The sequence below is a fragment of the Somniosus microcephalus genome, chromosome 1 (assembly GCF_052327205.1).
Source record: "Somniosus microcephalus isolate GS21.2 chromosome 1, FLI_Smic_1.0, whole genome shotgun sequence".
In the NCBI taxonomy this organism is placed as follows: Eukaryota; Metazoa; Chordata; class Chondrichthyes; order Squaliformes; family Somniosidae; genus Somniosus; species Somniosus microcephalus.
The window spans coordinates 32265155-32283226 of NC_140987.1; the positions used below are offsets into that span (position 1 = coordinate 32265155).

At 48.6% G+C, this 18072-nt stretch overlaps 1 protein-coding gene across 1 annotated transcript in view; it reads left to right on the forward strand.

Moving 5' to 3' along the window:
* The window catches only part of LOC147124016 (polypeptide N-acetylgalactosaminyltransferase-like 6), a 248984-nt gene that overhangs the window by 214780 nt on the left and 16132 nt on the right, over positions 1 to 18072 (forward strand). The window contains exon 7 of the mRNA XM_085977447.1: positions 563 to 712. Within this exon, the coding sequence (XP_085833573.1) occupies positions 563 to 712 (150 nt within the window). The remainder of the gene's footprint in view (positions 1 to 562; positions 713 to 18072) is intronic.

The following is an 18072-nucleotide window of genomic DNA, read 5'->3' on the forward strand; positions in this document are numbered from 1 at the left end:
GTCGAAGGGGCAGTAGTGAGGGAGCGCTGCACTGTCGGAGGGACAGTACTGAGGGAGTGCTGCACTGTCGGAGGGGTAGTACTGAGGGAGCGCTGCACTGTCGGAGGGGCAGTACTGAGGGAGCGCTGCACTGTCGGAGGGGCAGTACTGAGGGAGCGCTGCACTGTCGGAGGGGCAGTACTGAGGGAGCGCTGCACTGTCGGAGGGGCAGTACTGAGGGAGCGCTGTACTGTTGGAGGGGCAGTACTGAGGGAGAGCTGCACTGTCGGAGGGGCAGCACTGAGGGAGCGCTGCACTGTCAGAGGGGTAGTACTGAGGGAGTGCTGCACTGTCAGAGGTGGTGTTTTTTGGATGAGACATTAAACCGAGGCCCCGTCTGCTCTCTGAGGTAACCATAATTTCCCTGGTTGGTTTTGTTCAGTATTCCTTAGATCTACAAACATATTGGCCATCAGGTGAACTCATGGTTTTATAGTTTGCCGTTGATTTCCAGTACCCTGGCAGGAGTTCATCCAGTCCTTAGCCTGCTTTTTAAAAAATGTAATCTCCTTTGACTTCTCAGATATTTACGTTTGGTTGGCGAGAGGACATACGGCCTGGAGAGCCACTTCATACCAGGAAGTTCTGCTTCGATGCCATCTCCCACAGCAGCTCTGTCACGCTGTATGACTGCCACGGTATGAAAGGCAATCAGTACTGGCGCTATCGGAAGGTAAGCAACACCCTTGCGCATTACCATCGCCAGAAATATCTCGTGGTCATCTACCACTGAAACAACAACAACCTGCATTTATATGGTGTCTTTAACATAGTAAAACGTCCTAATGTACTTCGCATGAGCGTTATCAGACAAAATTTGATGCCGAGCCACGTAAGGATATATTAGGACCGGTGACCAAAAGCGTAATCAAAGAGGTAAGTTTTAACGGGTGTCTTGAAGGAAGAGAGAGTGGTGGAGAAGCCCAGAGAGGTTTGTTGATATGTTGATAATGCTTCCATTGTCAGTGTTAGAAACTCAATCCTTTTCTTAATTAATCTCCATGGGCACAATTTAAGCTGACCCAATATCAAATCTGTGTGCCATTCTATTCTCTATATCTGTTATCTCGACGCAAAACAGTGGTTTTCAAGCTTTCTCTGGTGCCAGATATGCTATAAATATTGACTGACTCTTGAAGACCCTTTGTTAATATTGACACACTCCCAAGGACCCACTGACCCATTGACTGAAAGACAATGGGCCAGAAATTCGGGTACTCACGCATAGGCCCAACAAAAGTGCCGGTTTCGTGCATGCACTGCGCATGCGCTGGAAACCGGAACTTCCGTTCCCTTGAAGGAAGGGGTTCACAGGTCAAATGCGAGCACCGGAGAGGCAGCGCGTACGCCTGGAACTTCCGGTTTTTTTGCAGGTTTCTCCGGGAGGGTAAGTCTCTAGCAGATGCGTGTTTAAAAAGCAGTCGCAGGGCTTGCTTTTAACAAGATAAGGGGGGAATTAAGTAAAATTAAAACATTCTTTCCACAGATTTATTATTTTTAAATACTTTAAAGAAAGGTAAGTTTATTTTTAGCCCCGTTAAAAACTGTGATTAATTTTTTCAAAAATTTAAATTATTGTTTAAAATAGTTATTTTATGTAATTTATAGTTATTTTAAAAATGTGATGTTTTTAAAAAAAAATTATTTGAAGTTTTAGTTAGGTTTTGGGGCCGATCTCTATTCATAGATTTGACAGGTGTTCCTGTCAAATCTATGAATAGAGATTCCCTGCTGCGATTGGCTCCCCATGACCCACGTGATCTCAGGGGACGCTGCAAACTAACTTCGCTGCTGGGATACGCAAGCACTGCGCGCCGGCAGCTGGAGGAGGCCCAGGATCGGAATCCCACACGGCCCCACAGCACAACGGCAGGCGTGCTATGTAAGTGCAGGTTGGGGGCTTGCGCCCGCGGGAAGCCTCCGACCCGAATTTCTGGCCCAATGTTAGCTACTAAAAGGAAAACAGTGGCATCATTGCAGAAAATGTCTCTATTAATTACACAAGAATAGAAAAACACGCTGGTAAGTCAGAAAAAAATGGCTACGTGACCAACGTTCCCTTTCAGCTGCGCAGCCGCTCAGCGCTCTGGAGGTCCCACGCAGCTGGCTCACCAGCTCTTAAATGGAAAAACCAGACATGCGCGGAATTTTGAATGGGCCTTGTAGCCTGTTAAAGGGTCCACGCGGGCCCCCCCCCAAAATTAGAGAGAACATTGTACGTGACCTACATTGCCTTCTGTTCCACCAACGCCTCAAGTTTAAAATTCTCGTCATTGTGTTCAAATCTCTCCATGGCCTTGCCCATTCCTATCACTGTAACCTTCTCCAGCCCTCTGGGCTCCTCCAATTCTAGCCTCTTGCGCATCCCCGCTTTTCATTGCTCCACCATTGGCGGCCGTACCTTCAGCTGCTTAGGCTCTAAGCTCTGGAATTCCCTCCCTAAACCTCTCCGCTCTCCACCTCTCACTCCTCCTGGACAAAGGAGCTGAATTCCAGAGGTGAGGTGAGAGTGACTGCCCTTGACATCAAGGCAGCATTTGACCGAGTGTGGCATCAAGGAGCCATAGTAAAACTGAAGTCAATGGGAATCAGGGGGGAAAATTCTCCACTAGCTGGAGTCATACCTAGCACAAAGGAAGATGGTTGTGGTGGTTGAAGGTCAATCATCACAGCCCCAGGACATCGCTGCAGGAGTTCCTCAGGGCAGTGTCCTTCAGCTGCTTCATCAATGACCTTCCCGCCAACATAAGGTCAGAAATGGGGATGTTCGCTGATGACTGCACAGTGTTCAGTGCCATTCGCAACTCCACAGATAATGAAGCAATCCATGCCCGCATGCAACAAGACCTGGACGACGTTCAGGCTTGGGCTGATAAGTGGCGGGTAACATTCGCGCCACAGAAGTGCCAGGCAATGACAATCTCCAACAAGCGAGAGTCTAACCACCGCCCCTTGACATTCAACAGCATTACCATCACCGAATCCCCCACCATCAACATCCTGGAGGTCACCATTGACCAGAAACTTAATTGGACCAGCCACATAAATACTGTGGCAACAAGAGTAGGTCAGAGGCCAGGTATTCTGCGGCGAATGTCTCACCTCCTGACTCCCCAAAGCCTTTCCATCATCTACAAGGCACAAGTAAGGAGTGTGATTGAACACTCCACTTGCCTGGATGAGTGCAGCTCCAACAACACTCAAGAAGCTCAACACCATCCAGGACAAAGCAGCCCGCTTGATTGGCACCCGGTGTACCGTGGCTGCAGTGTGTACCATCTACAAGATGCACTGCAGCAACTTGCCAAGGCTTCTTCAGCAACACCTCCCAAACCCGCGACCTCTTCCATCTAGAAGGACAAGGGCAGCAGGCGCATGGGAACACCACCGCCTCCAAGTTCCCCTCCAAGTTACACACATCCTGACTTAGAACTATATCGCCATTCCTTCATCGTCACTGGGTCAAAATCCTGGAACTCCCTCCCTAACAGCACTGTGGGAGTACCTTCACCACACGGACTGCAGTGATTCAAGAAGGCGGCTCACCACCACCTTCTCAAGGGCAATTAGTGATGGGCAATAAATGCTGGCCTAGCCAGCGACGCCCACATCCCATAAACAAATTTTTTAAAAGTCGCTCCTTAAAACTTACCTCTTTGACCAAGCTTTTAGTGACTTGTCCTAATGTCTCCTTCTCTGGCTTGGTGTCAATTTTTGTCTGATAACACTCCTGGAAGTCCCTTGGGATGTTTTACTTTGTTAAGCATGCTATATAAATGCAAGTTGATGTTCTTCTTGTTGAAATATGGATAAAATATAGAAAGCAGAATTCTCAGATATGCCTGGTCACTAACCAGGGAAATCTGATCAGCTTGCATACCACTGGGAGCCTCACACAAAACCAGTTTGAATACCTATTGATATACCTATCAATTCATCCAATGAAAAGCGACGAGTTAAGAAAGTAACTATAGGTTTTTATTGGCTAAATAACAGAGCCCACCCTCGTGGGTGATCGGATACAACAAGGAGGAATGCCAGCCAGTCGACTACCTTTATACCTGGGCAGGTAGGTGGAGTCATGGGCGGAGTCAGCAGTGGTCAGCCCAGGTATAGCAGCGTGACAAGAGGCGACCTCGTATAGTGATACAACAGTGTGAACAGTGATAACCATAGAGTAACGATATAACAGTGGTAACTATAGTGTAACGATAGTGAACGATAAAAGTGGTTTACCACATTCACCCCTTGTTTAGATTTGAGTCCGGCGGGGTGAAGTGTACTACCAGTTCTGGTATGTCAGTCTGTCCGGAGGCCTCGTAAGCCTTTCTGATCGTCGCAGCGGCGGTGTTGCATTATCCGGTGTTAATGCTGGTGTCTGCGTGGTCGGCGAAGGCTCGTGGGGTTCCGGCATGCCGTCTACCTGGTCTGGAATTGGGGGGGTGGTGGGGGGGCGGTGAAGGTGGTGTCTCCGGAGTGCCCGAGGGTGCGAGGTCTCGTAAGGAGACTGTGTCCTCCCGCCCGTCTGGGTATGCCACATAGGCGTACTGGGGGTTGGCGTGCAGGAGGTCCACCCTCTCGACCAGGGGGTCCGTTTTATGGGCCCTCACGTGCTTTCGCAGCAAGACGGGCCCCGGAGAGGTCAGCCAGGTTGGTAGCGTGGTTCCCGTAGTCGACTTCCGTGTCTGGGTGGATGAAGCTCTCCGTGCTTCCGCTGTCGAACAGGCAGGTCGTGGCGTGGCCGTTTACTTTGATGTCCATCATCGACTTGGACAGGTGATGCGGGCGGGCCTGGTCCAGTGTGACGGAGGCTAGTGTATAGCTGAGCGAGTTGTTGTAGTCTGCGGTTGAGGCGGTAGTCGGGTCTAGAGGCACGGTGGCGGTCGGGCGTGGTGGGTAAAATGGCGTCTCCCACGAGGTTGGACAAAATGGCGGAGAAGATGGCTGCCCCCATAACTCACATGAGGCACTGCTGGTGTCGGTTGCCTGTATCAAAGATGGCCGCCCCCATGACTCACATGTGGGGATGCTGGCCTCTGTTGCCTTGAAGGAAGATGGCCGCCCCCACAGCTCGCATGAGGCAGTGCTGGCCTCTGATGATCCACCTCTGCAGGCCTTAGCGAAGTGGCCTTTCTTCATGCAGTTTGAGCAGGTAGAGTTCCTGGCTGGGCAGCGCGACCTCGGGTGTTTCGCCTGGCCGCAGAAGAAGCAGCCGGCGGCCTGATCGCGGGGGTCCGATGTCGGAGCCGGTACCGGGGGTGGCGGTCTCGATCGGGTCCGGGACGCCGACGCTGAGGTAGGTCCCAGGGGGGGTGCTGCGGGGGGTATCGCGGTCGGGGTCGGTCCCAGGGTCGCGAGTTACAGTACCTTGAGTATGCCTCGAGGTCCCGATGGGCCACCTCTAGAGAGAGAGCGAGGGCTGCAGCTTTGTCCAGGTCGAGGTCCCTTGCTTCCAGTAGTCTTTGCCGTGAGTAGTCGGACCGCAGGCCTTTCACGAAGGCATCGCGGACATTGTCTTCAGTATTTTCTGCCGCCGTTACCGCTTTAAAGTTACAGTCTCTGCCGAGTGCTTGTAGCACCCGTAAAAATTCCTCCACGGGCTCTCCTGGCTGTTGCGGGTGGGATCTTAGGAGGTGTCTGGCATACATGGAATTTACCGGGGTTTGGTACTGTCTTTTCAGCCGGTTGATGGCGTCCTCGTATGTTTTAAGGTCCCGGATGAGTGCGAATACTTTAGGGCTCACTTGGGCGTTCAGAACTCTTAGCATGGATTTCTGAGGCACGCCGGATTCTCCCAGGTAGGCTTCGAAGCAGCTCAGCCAGTGTTCGAAGTCGAGGGCTGAGTTTGCTGCCTGTGGGTTTAGATCCAGGTACGGTGGTCTGAGGGCTCGCAGCCAGGCCGGCTGCTGTGGCTGTTGTAGCTGGGCGTCTGGCTGGTCGCTTGGCTGGTCGTTTGACTGCTCAGGTGTCGACATTTTAAAATTTAGCCAATAAAATTGATATACCTATCAATTCATCCAATGAAAAGCGACGAGTTAAGAAAGTAACTATAGGTTTTTATTGGCTAAATAACAGAGCCCACCCTCATGGGTGATCGGATACAACAAGGAGGAATGCCAGCCAGTCGACTACCTTTATACCTGGGCAGGTAGGTGGAGTCATGGGCGGAGTCAGCAGTGGTCAGCCCAGGTATAGCAGCGTGACAAGAGGCGACCTCGTATAGTGATACAACAGTGTGAACAGTGATAACCATAGAGTAACGATATAACAGTGATAACTATAGTGTAACGATAGTGAACGATAAAAGTGGTTTACCACACCTATACACGTCACGGAAGTGTGAGTTTTATTCGGGGGGTTGGGTGCAGGAAAGTTAGGTTCATTTATTGTCAAAGTAAATCAAATAAAGGATAGGGGATCACAGAAATATTTTTGTCTTGTACATCAGACCCATTATGATGGCACATTCCAGCCCTGTAACCTGTACCCCCATAGAGGATAGGAGCAGCAATGTCATGTGAACACCATCACCTCCAAGTTCCCTTCCAAATCACGCTCCATCCTGCTTTGGGCATCTATCACGGTTGCTTCACCATCAATACCCTAGAAGTCCCCTACTTCACACCATTGTGGGAGTACCGTCACCATGGGGACCGCAGCGGTTCCAGAAGAAGGCCCACCACCACCTTCTCGGGGCAACTAGGGATGGGCAGTAAGTGCCGACCTTGCCCGCATTGTCCACATCACAAGAACACTTTTTTTTGTTGAGTTACATAAACAATATCTGCTTTAATTTTGGACCTTTTTTTTCTTCAACTGGGCGTTCCTGGCCACCAGCCTCGGCAAATCGGGAAAGTTTACTTTGGTGTTGCCGCTGGCTGGGAGCAACACTTGAGTCAGCACAAAGCCAACATAAAAGCAATTGATATTTCTCTCTCACGCGCTCTCTCCTGTCTTTGATCATGAATCATGCTCATTAGCACAATGGTGCAAACTCAATAAATCCTTTGGAAAATTGCAAGTGTTGGCATTGCTGCAATTGTCTCGTCAACCTGACATCTCAGCATATAAAGTGCATGCTCCAGTCAGTACCATGCAATCTAAATGTACTGCGATACAATCAGAGTACTTTCCAAAGCTGAATAAAACTTAAAAGAGGGAAAAAAAAGAAAGCTTTTTCATTAAACTATGTGCTGACCTGGGAATAAATGGCTCGGTTGAGTATTTGACTTAGACCAGTGCAGTAAAGGTTTTTTTTTCCGGAAGTTTGGGTTGTCAACAACAACTTGTATTTATATAGTGCCTTTAATGTAGTAAAACATCCCAAGGCGCTTCACGGGAGTATTAAAAGAAAAAAATTTGACACCGAGCCTTAAAAGGATAAATTAGGGCAGGTGACCAAAAGCTTGGTCAAAGAGGTAGGTTTTAAGGAGGGTCTTAAAGGAGGAGAGAGAGGTAGAGAGGCGGAGAGGTTTAGGCAGGGAATTCCGGAGCTCAGGGTCCAGGCAACAGAAGGCACGGCCACCAATGGTTGAGCGATTAAAATCGGGGATGCTCAAGAGGCCAGAATTAGAGGAGCGCAGATATCTCGGGGGGGGGGGTTGTGGGTCTGGAGGAGATTACAGAGATAGGGAGGGGTGAGGCCATGGAGGGATTTGAAAACAAGGATGAGAATTTTGAATTCGAGGCTTTGCTTAACCAGAAGCCAATGTAGGTCAGCGAGCACAGGTGATGGGTAAACGGGACTTGGTGCGAGTTAGGACATGGGCAGCCGAGTTTTGGATCACCTCAAGTTTACATAGGGTAGAATGTGGGAGGTCAGCCAGGAGTGCATTGGAATAGTCAAGTCTAGAGGTAACAAAGGCATGGATGAGGGTTTCAGCAGCGGATGAGCTGAGGCAAGGGTAGAGACGGACGATGTTACGGAGGTGGAAATAGGCATTCTTGGTTACGCTGCGGATATGTGGTCGGAAGCTCATTTCAGAGTCAAATATGACACCAAGGTTGTGAACAGTGTGGTTCAGCCTCAGACAGATGTTAGGGAGAGGGATGGAGTCAGTGGCTAGGGAACGGAGTTTATGGCGGGGACCGAAAACAATGGCTTCGGTCTTCCCAATATTTAATTGGAGAAAATTTCTGCTCATCCAGAACTGGATGTCGGACAAGCAGTCTGGTCTGACAATTTAGACACCGTGGAGGGGTCGAGAGTAGAGGTAGTGAGGTAGAGCTGGGTGTCGTCAGCGTACATGTGGAAACTGACGCTGTGTTTTCGGATGATGTCACCAAGGGGCAACATGTAGATGAGAAATAGGAGGGGGCCAAGGATAGATCCTGGAGGGACACAGATGCGGGAGCACAACGATGCGGGAGCGGGAAGAGAAGCCGTTGCAGGTGATTCTCTGGCTACGATTAGATCGATAAGAATGGAACCAGGCGAGTGCAGTCCCACCCAGCTGGACAACGGTGGAGAGGCGTTGGAGAAGGATGGAGTGGTCAACCATGTGAAAAGCTGCAGACAAGACAAGAAGGACGAGGAGGGATAGTTTACCTTTGTCACAGTCACAAAGGATGTCATTCGTGACTTTGATGAGAGCCGTTTCGGTACGGTGGCAAGGGCGGAAACCTGATTGGAGGGATTCAAACATGGAATTGCGGGAAAGATGGGCACGGATTCAGGAGGCGACAGCACGTTCAAGGACTTTGGAGAGGAAAGTGAGGTTGGAGATGGGGCGGTAGTTTGCAAGGATGGAGGGGTCAAGGGTTGTTTTTTTTGAGGAGAGGGGTGATGACGGCAGATTTGAGGGAGAGGAGGACAGTACCTGAGGAGAGAGAACCGTTAACAATGTCAGCTAATATAGGAGCCAGAAAAGGAAGATGGGTAGTCAGCAGTTTGTCGGGCATAGTACTGGGAGAATTAGGTTGCTTTTGCCTGACTCTAGTGCCTTCCTAGTGCCATCTGCTCCTAATGTGCGCGTGTTTAAAAAAAAAGATTCGTTTTATGGGATGTGGGCGTCGCTGGCAAGGCCAGCATTTATTGCCTATTGCACAGCTAGTGATAACACCAGCATAAACTTGCCAGATTCAATACTAAGGCCGGCAGCTGAAAAGACCTGTTTTTTTTTAATGCTCCCTGCAAGATTATTTTGATATTGCCATTGGCTGCCCGTACACAAGGGCGAAATGAAAGAAGCTTTAGTCTGAATCTGGCCTTTGCTGAGATGGCTTGCCGTTGCTATCACAAAGTGGGAAAATATTCCATTCATCAGCACTGACATCTCTCTTTGTGTAGACAGAGGGCAGAGGGTCCATCATTTATGTTACTGCACTGCTGCCAAAGGGGCCACTTAATAGAGGTGTTCAAAATTATGAAGGGATTTTGATAGAGTACCTAGGGAGAAATTGTTTCCACTGGCCGGAGGGTCGGTAACCAGAGGACACAGATTTAAGGTATTTGGCAAAAGAACCAGAGGGGGAGATGAGGAGAATCTTTTTTTACGGGCGCCCACAGCTCGCTGGCAATACGCTGATGTGGCTCGAGGCTGAAGTTCGGCTGAGCTTCATGTCTCCAGCTTCAAGCTCACACAGCCCCCCCCACCCTGCCCCCCTTCCGCCCCCCGCCTATTTCAGGCCTGAAAATAAGCTGAAATGAATTTCAACTCCTTAGAACGTCAGTGTGCCTGTGATTACAGAACTTTCTCACATTCATAAAACAAGCACAGGTTCATAGGTAGGAAATGTAGCCTTTGCAAGCTTCACGTACTTTATATTGTTGTGTGTTCATAAGACCATGAGGTGTGAAATGGTATGACCAACTTATATTCAAACAAGCTGTTCCATTCGGTAATATTGTACAGTCAAAGGGTTTATACTTATGACTGCTGGGTAAAAAAGAAAGACTTGCATTTCTATAGCGCCTTTCACGACCACCAGACCTCTCAAAGCACTTTACAGCCAATGAAGTACTTTTGGAGTGTAGTCACTGTTGTAATGTGGGAAACACAGCAGCCAATTTGCACACAGCAAGCTTCCACAAACAGCAATGTGATAATGACCAGATAATCTGTTTTTGCAATGTTGGTTGAGGGATAAATATTGGCCCAGGACACCGGGGATATCTCCCCTGCTCTTCTTCGAAATAGTGCCGTGGGATCTTTTACGTCCACCTGAGAGAGCACCTTGGTTTAAGGTCTCATCCGAAAGACGGCACCTCCGACAGTGCAGCACTCACTCAGCACTGCGCTGGAGCGTCAGCCTAGCTTTATATGCTCAACTCCCTGGAGTGGGACTTGAATCCACAACCTTCTGACTCTAGAGGTGAGTGTGCTACTAACTGAGCCACAGCTGACCCTACTGAATACAATTGAGAATGTGGGTTGATCAGGCCTTTGTCCTGAGGGAACAGGAGTGACTATTCTCCTTGCACAATGATGCTGCTTGCAGATAGTTCTCCGCACCGAGCAGCTAGCTACTCTGCATCAACACTTTTTCACTCTCCTCCTATTTCCCAAGTCATCGTCCTCTTTATGCCATCAGTGGTAGCTTGAGTTATTACCAAATAAGGCAATGTTCTTTGTTGCCATGGAAGGAGTTGTCTTTCTTCACCTGTGTAAGGGTTCTGCTTTTTTGTGATTACTGAGTCAACTGCCAATTCAGCAGTCCTGCTATATTGCCCATTATCGTGTTCTCATGTTCCTACAGTCCCGCTCGCCCATCACCCCTGTGCACACTGACCTACATTGGCGCCCGGTGCAGCAACGCCTCGATTTCAAAATTCTCATCCTTGTTTTCAAATCCCTCCATGGCCTCGCCCCCTCCCTATCTCTGTAATCTCCTTCAGCCCCACAACCCCCCTGAGATATCTGTGCTCCTCTAATTCTGCCCTCTTGAGCATCCCTGATTATAATCGCTCAACCTTTGGTGGCCGTGCCTTCAGCTGCCTAGGCCCTAAGCTCTACAATTCCCTGCCTAAACCTGTCTACCTCACTACTCTTTCCTCCTTTAAGACGCTCCTTAAAACCTACCTCTTTGACCAAGCTTTTGGTCACCTGCCCTAATTTCTCCTTATGTGGATCGGTGTCAAATTTGTTGTCTTAAAATAATCCTGTGAAGCGCCTTGGGACGTTTTACTACGTTAAAGGCGCTATATAAATACAAGTTGTTGTTGTATCAACATTGTCTTACAGTTTCAGCAGTTCTGACCTTTTACACTGTTAATCTTGGTTCTTAGACTACACATAATGACTAACAATAACAACAACAACTAGCACCTTTATCATAGTCAAAGGTTCAAGGTGCTTCACAGGAGCATAATCAAACAAAATTTGACACCGAGCCACATAAGGAGATGTTAGGACAGATGACCAAAAGCTTGGTTAAAGAGGTAGGTTTTAAGGAGGAGAGAGAGATAGAGATGCGGAGAGGCTTAGGGAAGGAATTCTAGAACTTAGGTCACTCAACTGAGTTCCAAGATGATTTGGGTCTATGACACAAAGCCATAATTCAGCTCCCGATCAAATGATCTCAAACAAATGGCCTCAATCAAATGGCAAAATCACTGTTGATAATTGGAATGGGAAAGGAATACTTCAATGCAATAGTGCAGCCGGTAATAACTCCCCTGCTCTTTTTCAAAATGGTGCCATGGGATCTTTTACGTCACATCCGAAAGACGGCACCTCCGACAGTGCAGTACTCCTACTGAGGACCCCATCATCACAGAAGCCAGTCTTCAGCCAATTCGATTCACTCCACGTGATATCAAGAAATGGCTGAGCGCACTGGATACAGCAAAGGCTGTGGGCCCCGACAACATCCCAGCTGTCGTGCTGAAGACTTGTGCTCCAGAACCAGCTGCACCTCTAGCCAAGCTGTTCCAGTACAGCAACAGCACTGGCATCTATCCAACAATGTGGAAAACTGCCCAGGTATGTCCTGTCCTCAAAAAGCAGGACAAATCCAATCCGGCAAATCCAAGGCAGCATTTGACCGAGTGTGGCATCAAGGAGACCTAGTAAAACTGAAGTCCATGCGAATCGGGGGTAAAACTCTCCACTGGCTGGAGTCATACCTAGCACAAAGGAAGATGGTTGTGGTGGTTGAAGGTCAATCATCACAGGCCTAGGACATCGCTGCAGGAGTTCCTCAGGGCAGTGTCCTAGGCCCAACCATCTTCAGCTGCTTCATCAATGACCTTCCCTCCATCATAAAGTCAAAAATGGGGATGTTCGCTGATGATTGCATAGTGTTCAGTGCCATTCGCAACTCCTCAGATAAGGGAAGCAGTCCATGCCCGCATGCAACAAGACTTGGATGACATTCAGGCTTGGGCTGATAAGTGCCAGGCAATTACTTTCTCCAACAAGCGAGAATCTAATCACTGCCCCTTGACATTCAAAAGCATTACCATCGCCAGAAATTTAACTGGACCAGCCACATAAATACTGTGGCAACAAGACCAGGTCAGAGGCTAGGTATTCTGCGGTGAGTGTCTCACCGCCTTGTAATGTCCGTGTGTAATTGAGACACGGACTGCAGAAGTTGGTTATAACAGGTGTTTACTGAATGGAGACAAAACTGGAACTACTATACAAAGTTATTATACAGGCTTATATACAGGGGTGGTCACTACTGGTACTGCAGTATACAGGGGCTGCAGAATATAGTTCCTTCTTCAAGGTACATACACTACAATTCCTCCCCTTTTAGCTAAACAGTACATAACATTCGATTAATAATTAAATAACATATTTACAATTACAGTTGCTATATACATTAGCTGAAGTTAATCAATTATAAATTCAGTCTTTGAGGAGGCTTCCTGATTCTGTCCGGATAACGCCTCTTTGGGGTATCAGGTTCTTCTGGCAAAGTTGATTCGGGATCAACGTCGTTGTTTGATTCGTCTGCTTCCAATATCACCGATTCTGAGGTAGATGCAATTGGTACTTTGGTTTCATCACCAGGTGTGTAGGATCGTGGTGTAGATTTGACGTTATCCAGTGACTCTAGAATCTGGTCAGCATGGCATCTTACAATGCTCTCTCCAACGTCCACGGTATAAATTAGAGGTCCTTGCCGTGTGCAGATCGTTCCTGGCTGCCATTTCTCTGTGCGGTAGTCCCGGGCCAAAACTGGTTGACCTATCTTGAAACTCCTGGTTGGCCTTTCATTCATATTCTGAAACTGCCTGTTCTCCACATCTCTTCTGATGTTTGGCTTAACCAAATCCAAGCGGCATCTTAGTCTTCGATTGAAGAACATCATGGCTGGAGTTTGGTTGGTAACCGCATGTGTCGCATTCCGGTAGGCAAACAAGAAGTTATCCACCTTGTGTTGTAGGAGTATGTCTTCATTACACATTGCCTTGATAGCCTTCTTGAATGTTTGAACGAACCTCTCAGCCAATCCATTGGTGGCTGGATGATATGGGGCGGATGTGTAATGCTTAACACCATTGTTCTTTAAGAACCTCCGGAACTCTTCAGACACAAACTGTGGTCCATTGTCGGAGCAAATCTGTTCAGGCAGCCCATTTCTGGCGAATATGGTTCGTAAGACTGTGATAGTTTTTTCTGTGGTGGTTGAGGACATTTTTATTACCTCTGGCCACTTTGAATGTGCATCCACCGCAATTAAAAACATCGAGTCCATAAATGGACCAGCAAAATCAATGTGTACCCTTTGCCATGGAGAGGAGGGCCACTCCCATGGATGTAGAGGGGCTTGTGGTGGGGCGTTTTGGACCTCCTGGCATCCTGTACAGCTCTTGGTCATCTCTTCGATTCTCTATCGATTCCCGGCCACCACACAAACGCTCTGGCTAAGTTCTTCATTTTTACCCCTCCCAGATGACCCTCATGAAGCTCATTGAGCACTCTATCCTTCAATTTGGGTGGAATTACTACTCTGGATCCACACATCAAGGTTCCTCGGCACACCGGCAGCTGTTCTCTTCTCGGCGAGAATGCTGGCAACAGTGGTTCGCCATGTGCTGGCCATCCCTTCACCGTTACATCATAGACCCTGGAGAGTGTCGGGTCATTTCGTGTTTCCTTTTCTATGTTTGCATTTGTCACAGGTAGACATTCGACTATGGTCGAGTGGAATATCTCCACAGGATCCACTGCAGGTGCTTCTTCCACCGTCGGCAACGGTAGGCACGACAATCCATCAGCATTCCCATGCTGTTTAGTTCCTTTGTACTCGATGTCATATTGGTGTGCCCCTAGGAAAAGGGACCACCTCTGTAGCCGTTGTGCTGTCATTATCGGGATGCCCTTCTTAGGGTTGAAAATGGAGACAAGAGGTTGATGATCAGTTAGTAGAGTAAATTTCTGTCGGTGCAGGTAGTGATTGAACTTCTTCACCCCCCACACCAGGCTGAGGGCCTCTCTGTCAATCTGGGCGTAGTTACGCTCGGCTGCAGTTAACGAGCGTGACGCAAAAGCTATCAGCCTCTCTGAACCATCAAGGGATTTATGTGACAGTACCGCTCCAACGCCGTAGGGAGACGCATCACACGCCAGTCTTATCAGTAGTGATGGGTTGTAGTGAGCCAATACTTCTCTTGAAGTGATCAGGCCTTTACACTCCTGAAAGGCCCGCTTACATTCATCGCTCCATTTCCATGCTACTCCAGTTTGTCGCAGGGTGTTCAGTGGGTGCAGAATTGTGGACAAATTCGGCATAAACTTATGGTAGTAATTCACCAATCCGAGGAATGACCTCAGTTGCGACACATTTTCAGGCGCTGGAGCCTTAACTACCGCTTCAATTTTGTCAGGGGACTTATGTAACCCCTCTTCATCAATCACGTGGCCACAATACGATATTTGTTTCTTAAAAAACTCGCACTTGGGGCGATTGGCTCGTAGCCCATGTTCTCTTAGTCTAGTGAGCACCTGCTCTAGGTTGGCAAGGTGTTCACTGTCATTTTCACCTGTCACAAGGATGTCGTCCAAGTAACACTGAGTCCCCGGAATCCCTTGCAGGACTTGTTCCATCGCTCTTTGCCATATAGCCGGAGCTGATGCTACTCTGAATACCAGTCGATTATACTGGTAAAGACCTTTGTGAGTGTTTATCGTGAGATATTTCCTAGAGGATTCTTCAACCTCCATCTGCAAATATGCTTGCGCTAGGTCAATTTTTGTAAAATGTTTCCCTCCAGATAGTGAGGCGAAAATATCTTCTATCCTCGGAAGAGGATACTGTACTGTGTGAAGGACTGGGTTCACAGTCACCTTGAAGTCCCCACAGATGCGAACCTTCCTTGGCTCCTCAGACTTATTGTTTAACGTTTTCTTCATGACAGGAACGATGGGTGTCACCCACTCACTCCAGTCTACCTTAGATAACACGCCTGCATTCTCCAGATTCTCCAGCTCTGCCTCGACGGCTGGGCGAATTGCATACGGTACCGGTCTTGCTTTGAAAAACTTGGGAATTGCATTCTCTTCTATTTTTATCGAGGCAGTTACGCCTTTAAGAGTTCCCAGTTCTTGTTGAAATACCTCTTTAGCGTTAGCTAAGATTTTTGACAATCGTCCAGGTGTGACATCGTCATCCTTTTTACCAGCCACAGTCAGTGCCTGAATGGAGTGCCAGTCTAAACTTATCTTTCTGATCCATTCACGTCCCAATAACGGTGGTCCACCATCTTGCCGTATGTACAGATACAATTTCTGTATTTCCTTGCCGTTGTATTCGACGGGCACCCTTATTTTCCCTCTGGGGTATACTTTCTGCCCCGTATATATCTTCAAGACAATGGATGTGTCTTTCAAGGGTATGTGTGAGAATAGCCGCTCGTAGTCTCGTCGATTCATGACGGTCAGGGCTGATCCTGTATCCAATTCCATTTTGACTTGGGACCCTGCTATCATGAGGGTGACCCAAATGGTTCGGTGATCCTCTTTTGCGATTACGTTGTGTAGTTTGAGACAGCTTAGTCTCTTGTTCCCGGATTCACTATCGCTCTTCTGGTCTTCGGAACTACTATCCGTCATCTTTTGTACTTTCCTGTACTGTTCCTTAGTAGTCTTTTTGTTGTCGTTAGTCTTCTTCCCGGACCTGCAAACTCGTGCAATGTGTCCCATCTTTCCGCATTGCCTGCATGTTTTGTCCTTGGACCAGCAGTCCTTCTGGTCATGGGTTGTTCTGCCGCAGCGATAACATTTTTCAAATCCCCGTGTCATTTCATGGGTGCCGTATTCCTGTGGCTTTTGCTGTATTTCCGCAGCTCCCCTTGCTGCTGCTTCATACGATACTGCCACGCTGAAAGCCTTATCTAGTGTCAGCTCTTTCTCTGAGAGTAACCTCTTCTGGGTTCCTTCACTCAGGAGTCCACAGACAAATTTGTCCCATAGGGTATCTGCCTGTCCTGCTCCGAACTGGCAGTGCTTTGATAGCTTGCATAGTTCCGTAAGGTAATCAGCATTGCTTTCATCTTTATGCTGATTTCTCTTGTGGAATTTAAATCTTTCTGCTATCAGCAGCGGTGTAGGATTTAGGTGTTCCTGTAGGATATCAACAATTTCGTTAAAACTCTTCGCCATCAGTTTGACTGGAGTGATCAGGTTCCGCAATAGGCCGTACGTTCTTGCGCCCATTAAGTTTAGTAGTACCGATGCCTTTTTCTCATCGGCTACTTCATTTGCCTTGCAATATACTTCGACTCTTTCCACATACGTGGTCCAGTCTTCTATTGCATTATCGTAGGCAGTGATATTGCCAGTCTTCGGCATCTTGGAGATCTAAGATGGCGCCTCCCGCGCTTTGCCTTCTTCCCCGATTGAACAAAATGGCGCCTCCCGCGCTTTGCCTTCTTCCCCGCTGGATTAAGATGGCGCCTCCCGCGCTTTCTGCCTTTTCCGCTGCTGCCAGCGCTGTTGCTGGCATTTTTATGCCTTGATGGCGACGCCCTATGGTCTTCGTGCGCTTCCCCCCGCGCTGCTGCCAACGCCGCTCTCCGTGGTCCCCGTGGCAAACTGCAGCTCCTCGCGGCTTTCTGCGCTTCTAATTTCTTTTTCTTTTATTTTAATTACTGTTCCCATCGTCAGAGCAGACCCTATGGGACACTTCCCTCCCTCTTCTCGGGTCTGTACACTGCCCGGCTTCGTAGCACCAGCTGCGCCCTGTGTGCTCCACCCTCTCTCTCCTCTTCCCGACAACGCTGCTCGGCCCCGTTGAAAAGCCACCCGATCGAGCTCTAGCCCGCCGCAGCCCAGGAAGGATCAGTGTACTACCTGCCACCAGCCCGATTAGCTGGAACACCATAGACTGGATAACCAAGCCCAGCTCTCGACAGCCTCTCCTGCAAATCTTCGAATTCGATGAATCAGAGGGCGGTTGCCCACGGTCGACGCCCGTTTCTTCTGTTTGTTTTTTTTTCTTTTTGGATTTCTTCCTTCTGGCTTCGACCTCTAATAACTTCACTTCAGGGATGGATCCCCGTGAGGTGGTGCAGAACTGTAGGTAAGTTTGGATCTGTTCGTCGCCAATGTAATGTCCGTGTGTAATTGAGACACGGACTGCAGAAGTTGGTTATAACAGGTGTTTACTGAATGGAGACAAAACTGGAACCACTATACAAAGTTACTATACAGGCTTATATACAGGGGTGGTCACTACTGGTACTGCAGTATACAGGGGCTGCAGAATATAGTTCCTTCTTCAAGGTACATACACTACACTCCTGACTCCCCAAAACCTTTCCACCATCTACAAGGCACAAGTAAGGAGTGTGATGGAATACTCTCCACTTGCCTGGATGAGTGCAGCTCCAACAACACTCAAGAAACTCAACACCATCCAGGAAAAAGCAGCCCGCCTGATTAGCACCCCATCCACCACCTTAAACATTCACTCCCTCCGCCACCGGCGTACCGTGGCTGCAGTGTGTACCATCTACAAGATGCACTGCAACAACTCGCCAAGCCCCCTTCGGCAGCACCTCCCAAACCCGCGACCTCCACCACCTAGAAGGACAAGGGCAGCAGGCGCATGGGAACACCATCACCTCCAAGTTCCCCT